This window comes from Emys orbicularis, chromosome 16, assembly GCF_028017835.1.
Source record: "Emys orbicularis isolate rEmyOrb1 chromosome 16, rEmyOrb1.hap1, whole genome shotgun sequence".
Taxonomy (NCBI): Eukaryota; Metazoa; Chordata; order Testudines; family Emydidae; genus Emys; species Emys orbicularis.
Window position 1 is genome coordinate 21864470 of NC_088698.1, and position 13907 is coordinate 21878376.

The following is a 13907-nucleotide window of genomic DNA, read 5'->3' on the forward strand; positions in this document are numbered from 1 at the left end:
CCTTCTTTATAGTGTTCTGGACACAAGTTTCAGTAGCCGTCCCCTTGAAGCTGTGCCCCTCTAAACTGACCTTTTTTTAATTACAAAAAATTGTTTAACAGAGTTCTCTGGCATTAGGAGTAGGTAAAGAGGGGAGGGTCATCTTAAAAAAAGTTCTATACTAAATCCTTAATCAAACATTTAAATTATTTCAATAAATATATAATCTCTATGATGCAGATATCATTAAAACAGAAATATTGGGACTAACTATATAGATTTAACATATAAAGCAGGCCTTTAGGGGGGAAAATTGATAATAGTGGAAGATCTGGAAGACTATGTGATGTAGCTAAAGGCCTTGATTCAGTAAAACATTTAGGCAAGAGGTTGACTCCTGTTGAAGTCAATGGGACGTAAGCAGATGCTTAAAGTTAAACGTGTGATGGGCCAAGATTTTCAGCAGTGATTTAGGTGGTTCGTGTTTTGGGTGCCCGACTTGACATATTTTGAAGGGACTTGGCTTTTACTATGCATTGGACAAAGGTATTGGTCCTGATAATTCCCAATCCTGCACTGGGCTCTTTCACCTGCACAAAGTTCAATGCAGGATCAGTGTCTTAATATATATATGGGTAATATGTGTTTGGCTTAAATGCAACCCTAGCTAACAGGTCTAGATGGATTACAACACAATTGTAGGCAAGAAACAACTGTATGGGAACACAGCTGGACCATAAACATATTTTGTTATATTGGTTTAGCCTTAGTCCCATTCACAGGAGGGTTGGGACCGTGTTAGCAATAACTTTGTTTAAACACCGTTGTGACTAGTTGTGTCCTAGTGCCGTTCCTCTGACCAATGCAAGCACAGGGCTTGTCTACACAGTGCACTCGTCCATGGTAGAGGGATGCAAATTCTAATGTGCACTAGCGGGCTGCGCCCTAACTGGCCTGTGTAGACCCTGCTGGAGCACATTATAAGTTCCCTAGTGCACGGTAATGTAGTCCCATTTTAAACAGAAATATAGGAACAAATTTCAGACCTAAGTTGAAAAATTATTCTGACTTGCATTGCTGAATTTTTGCTCCTTCTGATCTTACTTTCACAGATGGATACTGTAGTCGGGACCATCTTTCTCCAGATATTTATGAAGAATCAGAAACAGATCCTGGCACAGAGGATATTTCTCCTCGAATATTTGTTGCCCTCTTTGACTATGATCCACTGACAATGTCCCCCAATCCTGATGCTGCAGAAGAAGAGCTACCATTTAAAGAAGGACAGATCATTAAGGTGGGAATCTAAAAAACAAAGCAAACCAAAGACCTGGTCTTGCAAACAGGTCCTCATGGGTCCATTCACACAAGAGTTCCTTGACCTTTTCTTTAGAGCCACACACATTTACCTATCACGGGGTTGAGAACTGTTGTATGCCTGGTACTGATGGCGTTAAAAAAATGAGATGGTGGGTAACATTTTCAAAAGCACCTAAATGATTTAGGCACCTACATCCCATAATTTTTTCATAGCAGGCTCCGAAGTTACTTAGGCCCAGGTCATCAAAGATGTCTTGGCAGTGCTCTGCTCACCATTGCAGTACCTACCCCCTAGGTGGCCTACCGCTTGGTGTAATCGGCCCTGAGCTAGGCTCCCCATACAGTGCATGGGAGAGTTAGGCACCTAAGAAAGGGATTCTCAGAAACCAGCAAGCTGAGCAGGGAGCCACCTACACTAGCCAAGAGCAAAATGTCCCGGAGAGGGTCGGGGCATAGGCACCTATGCAGCTGACGTGCTCCATCTGGCTGATGATAGGTGTTTCTCTCCTCTCCTGGAGTTAAGACACTGAAGCCAGGTCAGCCCTTTAAGTAGCCCATGTCCCAGCAGCAGAAAAACTGTGGCTCCAGCTCATGCTTGACCTATGTTTCCGTATGCCCCCCCGTTGTCTTTGTACAAGTGCTGTGATGTCCCCACTGCTATTGGTAAACTGCATCTGGCCCCCCTGCTGAGGGATCTGACAGATTGCTCTGTTTGCATATGTGTTAGATAGATATCTTCACCACATCACTAGTCTGTACGAGCCCTGCCTTGCCAGTGGTCTGGGGCACTCTTACGGCTTTATGTTGCATTCCTTGCACACCCAAAACATCCACTCCCAGATGAGGACATTGACTCACTTCGCAATGGAAGCTAATTGACATCCTACTTGTAAAAACTGTAACAACGGGTGGATCAGGCCCTATGTGTTTGTTTAGCAGATACAAAACACATGAATTACACTCTTGAAAACCAAATGTATATTTTACTAAGTGCTTAGGAGACTAACTGTTTACAATAAAACTATAAGGCTTGATTAATAAGTACCTTCAAGGGGGGGATCTTATGAAACAACTTATAAACCCCTCTTTAGGCAAGCATATGCTTAAATCCTTAGTCAAGATGCCACTTAAGCATGTGCTTTAATCTCTGTGAACAGGACAGGCATAGGTGCTGTTTTCCTTTCCTGAATCAGGGTCATAGCAAAGCCCCTTCTCGTGCAGTACAATGAGTGTCCCAAATTCTTTCACTGCCTCTCAAATTCTAGACAGAGCTTGCAGGGTTGGCAGTTATGATGTCAGCCCCGATCAGCCTCCCTTTTCTGGACACTCACCAGGCTGCTGTGTTTGGGTCCTAAACACGCTGCACCTGTATGTTTTAAGCTTCCTGAGTCTGAGTAGGCTCTAGCACTGTCTCTTTCTTTGGCCTCTCTGGCACACTTCCTGGCAGAGTGGATAAAAATTGATATCTTAAAATTAAATCAGATTTTTTTCATTTCAATCATTTTTTATTTAAATTAAATACTTTAAAAAAATAAATAAACCTGTTTAAAATTAAATGTGAAATTATGACAATCCATATTAAGGACTAAATGTACTACAATATACTAAAATAACACAAATAAAAAATATTCAGGCAGTCCATGTTTGCTGCCAGAACTTTAAAGAAAGTCAAACCAGTGAACTGATGGAAGTCACTGGCTAAGCACCTGGAATCAGAGTTTGTTGATTTGCTAAACCAGATTTTGACCGCAGTAGCTTCTTCTGCAGGTGCAAAGAGAATATCGTCTTCATTTCAGTGTATCCAACCAGTTCAGTTCAATGACTAGTTCATTCAAAGTTGAGAAACTGGGAGTTGAAAAAACAGGAATGTTTGTTTTCTTCTTCCAGGTTATGGATAAAAATGAAGTATGAGAATGAGATCTATTGGGTTCTAAAATACTGAACTCCAGAAACAATCCGTTCCAATCACTAACCACAGTTACACTTTTTTTTTCTTAAATCAGTTAGGTTTACCTGCAAAAACGTGTTGATAGACTTATTTTTTTCTTATGTATCCTGCACATTTAAATAGACTTTATTTAATTAATTACAATTTGAAAATGCAGTTTGTGAATTTTAATTGAATTCCAGTTACCACCCAAATTCAGCATGGCACAAATCTTGAGCAAAAAAATAATAAATGAATGATTTACCATTTTCTAACATAAAAATGTAAAAATTAAGAAACCTGTATTTTAAGCTCTATAATTCCTTAAATAAATATAGGTATAGTATATTTTCCTGGTGAGCAAAAAGAAGTACTAAATTTAGTGTGAAGACTGTCTTTTAACTTGGTTTAATAGTTATGAACCAATGAGAATCAACCTTTCTTAGAAAAATAGCTACGTAATATAAATGCAAAACAAAATTAAACTCAAATATTTAAATCAATCCACCCTGCTTCCTGAGCATAGACACTCACAGAAGTGGAATCTTGCAGTCCAGCTGCCCTAGTCCCCAAACCCAGCATAGACACTCAAAACATCCCAGTAGCTTAAGCACACCCTTTCCCAGAGCTCTGCCCTTTTGCAGACTGGTTTACCATTCACCTCCTCAGGGAGGCATGATAATTGAGTGCATAACACACAGGCTTTGGAAAGGTTTCTAATAAAATTACTCTTTCCTTTAGGTAGCACAAGAGATATACAGTTCTAGGTAACAGTAAAACACCTATCCGCCATTTGCTGCTTCATTTTCCTCACCACTCCTGAGCATCCTTTGGGATTTGGTCACCATCCTTTATGGTGTCCAGGATCCCCCCCGTATGTTGCGCACATCACTGCAGCCAGTTTCCTCCTGCTCTCTCCCAAAATGGTCAGTGAGAGGCCCTTTCTTTTATAACTGTCAGTCCCTTTTGTCAGGTGACCCTCTGATTACCCTCATTAGGTGATCGAAGTCCCCTACCATGTGAACCATAACCTAGTACAGGCCCAACTGGTCAGAATCAGTTTTCTTGGTTCAGCCACTTTCTTTAGCATATCCACTGTATTGCCCAGGTAGACCTATTCTGATACCAATGTATCTTCATAGTCACTCACCCAGTCTAGATATGCAAGCACCACTCCCCTGTATGAAGTAAGAAGACAGTACAGATAATCATATGGGCATAAGCATACAGAGTTGCTAATTTCAAACAGAATTCATAAACTGCACAGATTCCCCAAATAGTCACATATAAAAATCATTGTTTTGCTGGTAAACTGAGGAGACTTGACCTGGAGTCACAGACAATAACTATGCCCTGGTCTACACTGAGTGTGTATGTGGGGGGGAATCGATCTAAGTTATGCAACTTCAGCTACGTGAATAATGTAGCTGAAGTCGATGTACTTAGATCGACTTACCATGGTGTTTTCACTGCGGTGAGTTGACTGCTGCCACTCCCCCATCGACTCTGCCTGCACCTCTCGCGGCGCTGGAGTACAGGAGTCGATGGGAGAGCACTCGGGGGTCGATTTATCATGTCTAGACTAGACGCGATAAATTGATCCCTGCTGGAATTATCGCTGCCCGCCGATCCGGCGGGTAGTATAGACATACCCTAAGTAACTATCATGCCTAGTGGAACTGTACTTTAAACCATAAGAATAGTGACTTCCACCACCCAGTTGGCCGTTAAACATTTTGAAAGGAGATGATCACAATACAAACATCTAAGTATAGTAAAGCACAATTGTACCTTAAGTATTTTACTTATTGCCTCAGTTGGCACTGGATATGATTACACCAAAAACATGGGAATATATAAGTACTTGCTTTTGTTTGTGAAGATATTCATTCTGCTCCAGTATTTTAATCATTTGCTTATATTAGTAGACTTGGAGGATTAGACTTTTATGATAAATGTCAGTAAACATTGATTTCACCATACATGCACACAAACTGACAAAAAATATTTCCATCAACGATCACTGAAATTTATAGATAGGCAAAGTAAGAAAAATACTGCTTGAGAACTTAATAGAGTTTACTAAACTCTAGTTTAGTAACTTATTAGAGTTTACTTATTAAAGTTTATGAAAGGTATTTACTTTGTATATATTTACATGATTTTCCACAATATGTGTTTTAACAATTATATAGCTTTAACTCTTTGGATCTCAACATCTACTGGCATTAAATAATTATTGTCTGACAACCCTTCCCCCCCGAAAATGTACATAGATAAAAAATGCATAAAACCCATAATTTGGAGTGACTGTGAAATAAACTGATAATCTCTAAAAAATGCTTAAAAATAAACATCAATATTATCAGTTATAAAAAAAATTAAATTCTGCCAGGCCTACATATTAGCTACCTTGATAGTTACTGAAAAGACATCATCTACCCACAATAGAGAAATAGTGTCATATCTCAGATTCAACTGTGGATAAACGTTGACTTTTTAAGTAGAACCATGCTAGTTGTAAAAACTGTAGCTGCTGCTTTTGCCTACCTCTCAGAAATGTTGTGAAGATCAATTCATTTATATTTTCAAAGCACTTTACAAACATTACGCACTAAGTAGTAGCATTATGAATAAACAAATCACATCAGGGAACTACTCCATGTAACATCAATCCTTTCATCACACATTTTACATGTATCAGTGATCATACATAATATATAAACTGGGGAGAATTCAAGTTTTTTAATATAATGGATAATGGATGGATGGATAATATCTGTTTATTTTTAAGTTTTTTATTTTGATCAATTTAATTGTTCACAGTTGCACAAACTTATGGATTTTAAGCATTTATTTTTCTCAATTAAAATGTTCATGGTTGTGGGAAATTATGGGGGAGGGTCAGACAATTATTTAGTGACAAACATTAAGATTAAAAAAGTCAAAACTTTATAACCATTAAAACACAAATTCTCAGCATCACATATCAAAATATACAAAGTGAATTTCTTTAAATCAAACTCAAGTAACAATTTTCTTACTTTGCCAATCTGTAAATTTCAATCATCGTGGATGAAAATATTTTTTCTTTGGTTTGTATGTACAGTGAAATCAACATTTACTGATTAAAAAAATTGAATCCTTCCCAGCCTAATAATGTATTAGAAGGAGAGGTGGCACTGTAGACAATAATCTATAGATTATGTACATACAATTAATACAACTGAAATAGAATCATATTCTAGATAACTCCTAAGATTCAAGGCCATCTTTTAACTAGATTTAAAAAAAAATCAATAGCATCTGCGGTCTTTGTATGGGAAAGATCTAAAATAAATCAGTCGTTCAGTCTTAAAGACATCTTTAAGTAGTTCAGTACTAGATTCAGTCTGTATTTGAATTTGTAGCTGTCTTTGTTATTTGATATCAACTGTATTTTTCACAAATGCAAAGAAAGGAATGTTTTAAAGCTACATCATACAGTACTGAATTTTCAAATATTTTCACAAAGACAGTTTCTTACTGTAAGCTTCATTTCATTAGCTTTTGGTTAGTATCAAAGATGGGACAAACCGATTTAATTTGGATTCACCTGTTACTGGGAATGGGATTTTGGATACAGTTGTATTATAGGTAAAATACTTTCTTGTATGTGACCAAAAACAACGAGGAGTCCGGTGGCATGTTAAAGACTAACAGATTTATTTGGGCATAAGCTTTCATGGGTAAAAAACTGCACTTCTTCAGATGCATCTGGTATGTGAGATATGCATAAATCTTAGATACACATATCATATTTCACACAAAATGTTTTCTTGATCTAACCTTGATTTTGCCAAAAGTTTAATTTACTTAAAATAATAAAACTTTGATCCAATTCTTCAGATGCTCACTATAGCCTCTACCACCATAAACAGTGATGCAAATAATATTAAGACTTTTTTTGGGGGGGGGGGGAAGCTTTTAAAGGCGTTTCTCACTTATGTTAATGTCATAGCTAACAAAACAGCTGATTTCTGCTCAAATGTATGGTATCACAATTCAGAGGTACCTAAAAAAAACCTAGTGCTCTGTTAAAAAAAAAAAAAAAAAAATCAGAGTAGCTGCAAATAAACACAAACGCAAATCCATAGACACCTTGCAATCCTTCAGGGACGGTTTTGTAATAAATCCCAAATATTAAAACAACATTGATTGATCAATTTTTTATGTCTTGAATATTTAGGTTTATGGAGATAAAGATGCTGATGGATTCTACCGGGGAGAAACTTGCACAAGACTTGGCCTCATTCCATGTAATATGGTCTCTGAAATCCAAGCAGATGATGAAGAAATGATGGATCAGCTTCTGAAACAAGGGTTTCTTCCTCTGAATACACCTGTAGAAAAAATAGGTAGGGGAAAATATATGTACACAAAATAGCGATTTAGTGCTGTTAACTTGGCTGTTTGCGCTTTGGCTTTTTTGATGATATGGCACATGCATATAAATTTTACAGCAGTCTACTACACTATGGGATACGTTCTGTGTCAACATCTTGCTTGTGTTTTTTTTTTTAAAATTCAGACTATTTAAGCATTTTCACTATTGACGACACAAATGAGGACTTGCATTTCAGTACTGCACATATTAATATATTTTTTTAAAGACTGATTTTCTGAAAGATTTCTAGACACAGAACAAGATCCCACTGCTTTTGGCATATGCAGTGCTGAGATGTTTGATAAATGTTATGCTCACTGCTGGAAAGCATAAAAAGAATCACTTGTTTGTTCTTTTTACTCTTCTACTTTAACCTACTTTACCATAAATTTAAAGGGATGGTGGCAAAGGGTTATGCCTCACATTATTCAGGTTAACACTGCGTAGTCAAAAAGCTTAAAAGATATTGATATCACAAACCAACCTTTCCTGTTTTGAACCAGTAACCTTAAATCAGTGGTTCAATGTTGTATAGAGACATACTGTAGTTATATACAAATATATTTTGAGAGGGAAAGCACCAACAAATTTTAAATTTTTCAAAGGAGCAATAAAACAAAGACTGTAAACCACTAACATTGGTTCAATCTTGTTTAAAAGTGAACTGTAAACGTGGCTACATAAAAACAAACACAATCAAACAAAAAATCTCTCCAGAATTGTTTGCAAGATTACAAAATGAAAATAGTGTTTTACCATTGGGGGGTTTATTTTAAGTACTTTTCACAAAATGAAACAATTATAGGCTCTTTAAGATCCTCAGAATTCTCAGCTCAGTATTTCCCCATTTGTGTGCCGGAACAAATGGACTTAAGACATGTAACAAACAAAGGGAGTGAAAGAACCATGGGTAAAACCTGAGTGCCTAGAGGTACCTAAGTAAAATTTTCAAAAGTGCCTAAGTGAATTAGGAATCATTGACTGGGACATAGGCGCCTACATGCCTGGTTTTCACAAGTATTTAGGAAACTGAAGATGCAGCTAGGCATCTAGTAAGTTTTACAAAAGCACCTGAGTAGATTAGGCACTTAATTTCCTTGCAGTTCATGTGAGGTAGGTGCCCAACCCACTTGGGTACTTTTATAAATCTCACTAGGTGCCTGTTTGCATCTTTAGGCACCTAAATATATGTGAAAATCTGGCGCTAAGTCACTTTTGAATACAGAACTTAGGATCATAAAGCCTGGTCTACACTAGGAAATTAGGCTGGTATAGCTACATCGCTCAGGGGTGTGTAACACTCACACCACTGAGCAATGCAGTTAAAGCGACCTAACCCCTGGTGTAGACAGCGCCAAGTCGACAGGACAATTCTTGCGTCGACCTAGCTACCGCATATTGGGGAGGTGGAGTGCTGACACTCATGGGAGAAGTCCTGCTGTCTTCACTGAAGCACTCAAGTGCTGCAGCTGCGCATTTTAAGTGTAGACAAGCCCTTAGTCTCTTAGAGTTTGTTTACACTGCAAAAAAAAAAAAAACCCCAACCCAAATCAAAAATGTGGCAGCGAGTCTCGGAGCCTGGGTCCACTGACTTGAGCTCAGGCTAGGGGGCTAAAAAGAGCAGTGTAGATGTTCCCACTTGGCCTGCAGCCTGGGCTTTGAAACCCCGGTGCGGGAGGTGGATCTCAGAGCCAGCTTGAGTGGGAACATTTACACTGCTATTTTTAGCCCCATAGTGTGAGCCCCACAAGCCCGAGTCATTTGACCCAGGCTCTGAGACTTGCTGGATTTTTTTTTTTTTTTTTTTTTTTTTGCTGTACAGACATACCCTTAGGCACTTCTGAAATCTTTTACCCCAAATCCATATTTAAAAACAATTATCTCAATGTGGCCTGATTTTCAAAAGTGCCGAGCACTCTCAGCTCCTGCCAAAGTCAGTGAGAGTTGTCGATGCTGAACATTTTGAAAATGAGATCATTTATTTAGGTGTCTAAATATAATTTTAGGAGCCTAACTTTAGTCCCGACAGATAGTGGCCATTCTAAGGATCTGATCCTGGGAGCTATTTCTGCAAGCGCCATTGGCTTCTTTGTTATGTGCTACTGGTGATGTCCCTCACTCTGGCAGAGCAATGAAGAAGTCTGCAGCTCAGATTTTTCCAGGAGGGGGAAAGCACTTGTATTAAAATGCCACTCTATCTGTAAGCATACTTTTCTTAATGTTCCGGAGTGGTCTAACTGCTAGTAACCTCCTCCCCCCCACTGCAGTTCACCTTTAAATATCTTGACACTTTAAAAGCAAATGGCTTTTCTCTTAAATCTGGATCAAGTTTTCTAGTCACACTTCAAAGGAAATGCACATAGAACCCTAGAGTTCAGAGAATACGGAGATTTTGGCTTAATTTTGAATTAAATACAAACCAAATTCACATTTTCAGACCCCCTTCTGTCACACAGTCTGCCCATGTGGCACTGCTAGCAGGATCAGGCCCTAAATCTCCAGTCTGTTTTATGCTGTTATCACACATGCTTCAGTCTGAATGTCAAGTCAAACACTTAATTAACATGCTGTGTTCAGCTATGACTAATTTTGCTTAATCCTTTGCCCACATTAAATCCTTAAAAATTAAGAACTTTGAACAGCTTCATATCTTTTCCTCTTCTTTTATTTGTATGCATTCCTTTCCTGAAGTCAACTGTGACCGTTTCAAAGAGAGCACACGCTCTGTACACCGCAGATCCAGAAAGTCAAAAAGAGGTCTGTGCTAAGAAACAATAACTTGATTCAAGCTGTAAATTAGCTGAATTGCTTTGAGCTGTCTAGATTTACTTTTTATGCCTTTGATCTTTTAGAAGCAGAGAGGCCCCTAGTACTGGAGAACAGGCCTTCCCTTGTCTTAGCAGAGTAGTATGTCAAAGGGACTCATTGCTTCTTCAAGGCAGTCACTATGAGTCGGTCCAAGCCACAGGGGAATTGGCTCCTAACTCTGTAATAATCCAGCCTTTCACTTTGGACTTCTCCTAGCACTCTGTATAAATCCCTCCTTGCATCAGCAGCTGAGATTGCTTATGTTCCCAGTGACTTGGTGTGTGCTGCAATCTCCTCTGACTGAATGCTTCATTCCCAGCTAGTAGGTGTGAAAGCCAGAGTGCATGCTGCATACTTCCCCACTGATGACAGTCTTCCCCTACTACCTTACCCCACCCTAGAATGCTCCTAGCTCATTGGAGCAAGAGTCCTAAGGCTGCTCCTAACCAGTTTTCCTTTATCACACTTCATAATGCTCTTCTTTAGCTCATCAGAACTGCCCTCTATGCCTGTTGTAAGTAAAACTAACAAGCATGTTTCTCTTGCTGTGGCATCATCTGCAAGAATCATGCTGCTCTCATTCAGTTTTAAAATTAAGCCCATCACAGACTTCCCTGTAAATGTTTAATGTCAGTCAATAAACATTTCATCTAATTTCCTGAAGCTGTAAGTTTCACCTCTTTCCTTCTGTCGCCTGCTAAGGAAAGCTGTAAACTCATGGAATACTTGAAAGTGTGTTTCTGTAACCACAAGACTAATGGAAACATTCAGATTCATTAAAAAAATTGATAAATCACTTGTCTTGGATCAAGTGAGAACAGCTCTGTTTCTTGTCCCACTACCCTGCCAAGAAGGGGAAGAATAATACCAGGCACAAAATTCCTGTTGGCTTTAGCACGAAAAAAAGACCAGTGAGTAAAAGTGACAGTCTGCTTGAAGTGAAACAGGATAGAATCCTGAACATCTACTATCCAAAAGCCTGAGGAATAGCACCTGATGATTCTTCTAACCAAAAAGATTAAAAAAGGCATAACAAATAGTAGCTTTCTATATATTGCTGAGATGATTTAGAAACAGTAGGATCAACCCAGCTGTTAAGAATTAAAGAGTTGTTTTGGACTCGATGTCCAGCTTGCATCAGGAATCCATGACTATGTTACTAGATTTGGTATCTCTCTTTGGTCACCTGTCCAGCTTGCTAGAGAAATAGTCTTGAGTTGATTACTACACTGTTGAGAAAATAACAAGAGGAAAAAAATTTGCACCATGCTGTTTTTGTTCTTCAAAATAACTTTGATAGCTTTCCTCCCCTTTCCCTCCTTATGGCTGGAACAGAAAGGAACAGGAGGAGTGGCAGACAGCATGCTGTGTCAACACGGAGGATGGTGGCACTATACGATTATGATCCAAGAGAAAGTTCTCCTAACGTTGATGTGGAGGTATTGATTTAAATAAAAACAATTTTGATGTTTGTCATTTATCTATCCATTGAACTCGTGGGGTTGGTTTAAACACATGTTCATGAACATCTTTCAGTAGTCAGCTCAGCTGTGCTGAACACATTACATAGACTTGTGGCTACAATAAAATCATGATTGTAATATATCACAGGCCTACCTGAAAATATGGTAATTTATTTTAAATTATGGGAATAAACATTTTTCCAAAGCAAAGAGGGAAAGAATATTTAATCCCAAATGCACCTAGCATCCTTCCTTAAGAGTATGATTGTCAGAAGTGTTGCAACTCACACCAACAAGCTCAAGAATTGATTTTGAAACATGGAGATGCAAAAAATCCCAAACACCTGCATTCATAAAATATCAAATTTTCTCCCTTAGTGATCCACTGGGCTTCATGGAAATGTATGATGTCTAACACTCTATGTAATCTGTCTATATCATGCCCTTTTAATGGTATCTTAAGCAGTTATGAACTGTTTCCCAAATCTTCATCGTGGTTCACAACCTATTTACTTGTGGACCACATATGCAGCTGTGTGTGTTATGTGGGCCGCATCCACACAATATATATACTACCTAGATGGCCCTGAGGTTGTCACATGGGCTGCAACTTTGTGCTGATTGGGCCACAAGCGGCCTGCTGGCCGTGGGTTGAGAACTTCTGCTCTAACCTCATACGTTTCCCATCAGCATCAAAGCAGGCAATGCAGCCAGTTTTGATGATGTCAGTTGGTGTGTGTCTGTCTTCTCTCCATATGGGGTACCAGCACTGTGCAGATAGCTGGCCCACTATTACTACCCAGAAAGACCACAGACACAGCTCGGTGCTAAAGGCACTCGGCTTTATTGTCCATTGTCACAGATACACTAATATGTATGCCCGTCCCAATGGACTCAGCTTTCCACTGCCCCCCTCGGCTGGACAAAGGGTTAAGGCAAAACACCCCAACATTTATAGACTGACAAAAACAATTTACGTTCCACTTGTGTTTCATGACATCACCTTGTATCTTGCTCCAGGTGTCTTGGGCAAAACATCCCTATTCATCACTTCTGTCAAACCCTTTTATCTGGTGCTAATCTTTTGAGGTGTGTTCACACACATACCCAGTATCTGTTACTTCTTAGAAGTGCCTGTATTTTAGCAATGCCCATGCCAACTTCCTGTGAACTTGAAGCATCTGCTTCAATATATGGCCTGACTTTGCTGACTATGCTTCAGGCCTTGGGTCTTGCACTAGGCCCAGTCCACCAGGCTCTCTTTCTCTCCCCTGTATACGATACCTTCAATGTCATCTTGGAGCTCCTCCGGCAAACAGAATTTGAAGCATGCTTTTGAGAGCAGGCCACACTCATGAAGCTATGTGACAAAGCAAAATACACCTAAGCTTGCTATTTCCCCGTATTTGTTATTTAAAACACACCATAGCATGTCTATGGAACTTTTTTCTACATACTGCACTTTGGAAGTGCTTGGTACCCTACTAATTCATATTATCTCCTTTAATCAGATTTAGTTCTCAAATAAACTCTGTAGCATTGTCTCTGTTATCGTAAAGTGGACAAAACTGTAAAGGCTTTAAATAAACAGGGCTCAGACTGTCCCCACAGTTCAGCATTCAGCTCTCCCTCCGCTTCAGGAGCACTGTCCCCCATCTCCTCCTTCCGCCTCTCCAAAAAGGTTGCTGTTTGTGCCCAGGTCTGTGCAGGGGCAAAGTGGTCATGCAGTGTCTTCCATCCAACCCCACAGAGATTCCTAGAAGAGTGACCTCCCAGAGCATATGGGGCTGTCCTTAGTAGCACAGCTCCAATAGAGCTATGTTACCAGCATCCTGGGGCAGATTGTAGGAGGTCCTATCCCACCCCCAACTCCACAAGGAGATCCTTACTGTGATTTCCTCCCACAAGTCCCTTTCTTCCCACACAGATTAGGACAAGATGAGCCCAGGGATTTAAAGTTCACTGTTTGTCAAGAAAATGCCCA

The 13907-nt window shown here is 39.3% G+C and overlaps 1 protein-coding gene across 9 annotated transcripts in view; it reads left to right on the plus strand.

Annotated features, from left to right (window-relative positions):
- RIMBP2 (RIMS binding protein 2) overlaps positions 1 to 13907 on the plus strand; it is a 100862-nt gene that overhangs the window by 82447 nt on the left and 4508 nt on the right. For 7 of the 9 annotated variants that reach the window (XM_065417741.1, XM_065417743.1, XM_065417744.1 and 4 more), the window contains 3 exons: positions 1092 to 1276; positions 7455 to 7623; positions 11796 to 11899. In XM_065417741.1, coding sequence (XP_065273813.1) covers positions 1092 to 1276; positions 7455 to 7623; positions 11796 to 11899 — 458 coding nt within the window. Of the gene's footprint in view, positions 1 to 1091; positions 1277 to 7454; positions 7624 to 10343; positions 10410 to 11795; positions 11900 to 13907 lie in introns of all 9 variants that reach the window. The other 2 variants (XM_065417738.1, XM_065417739.1) reach the window with 1 other exon arrangement.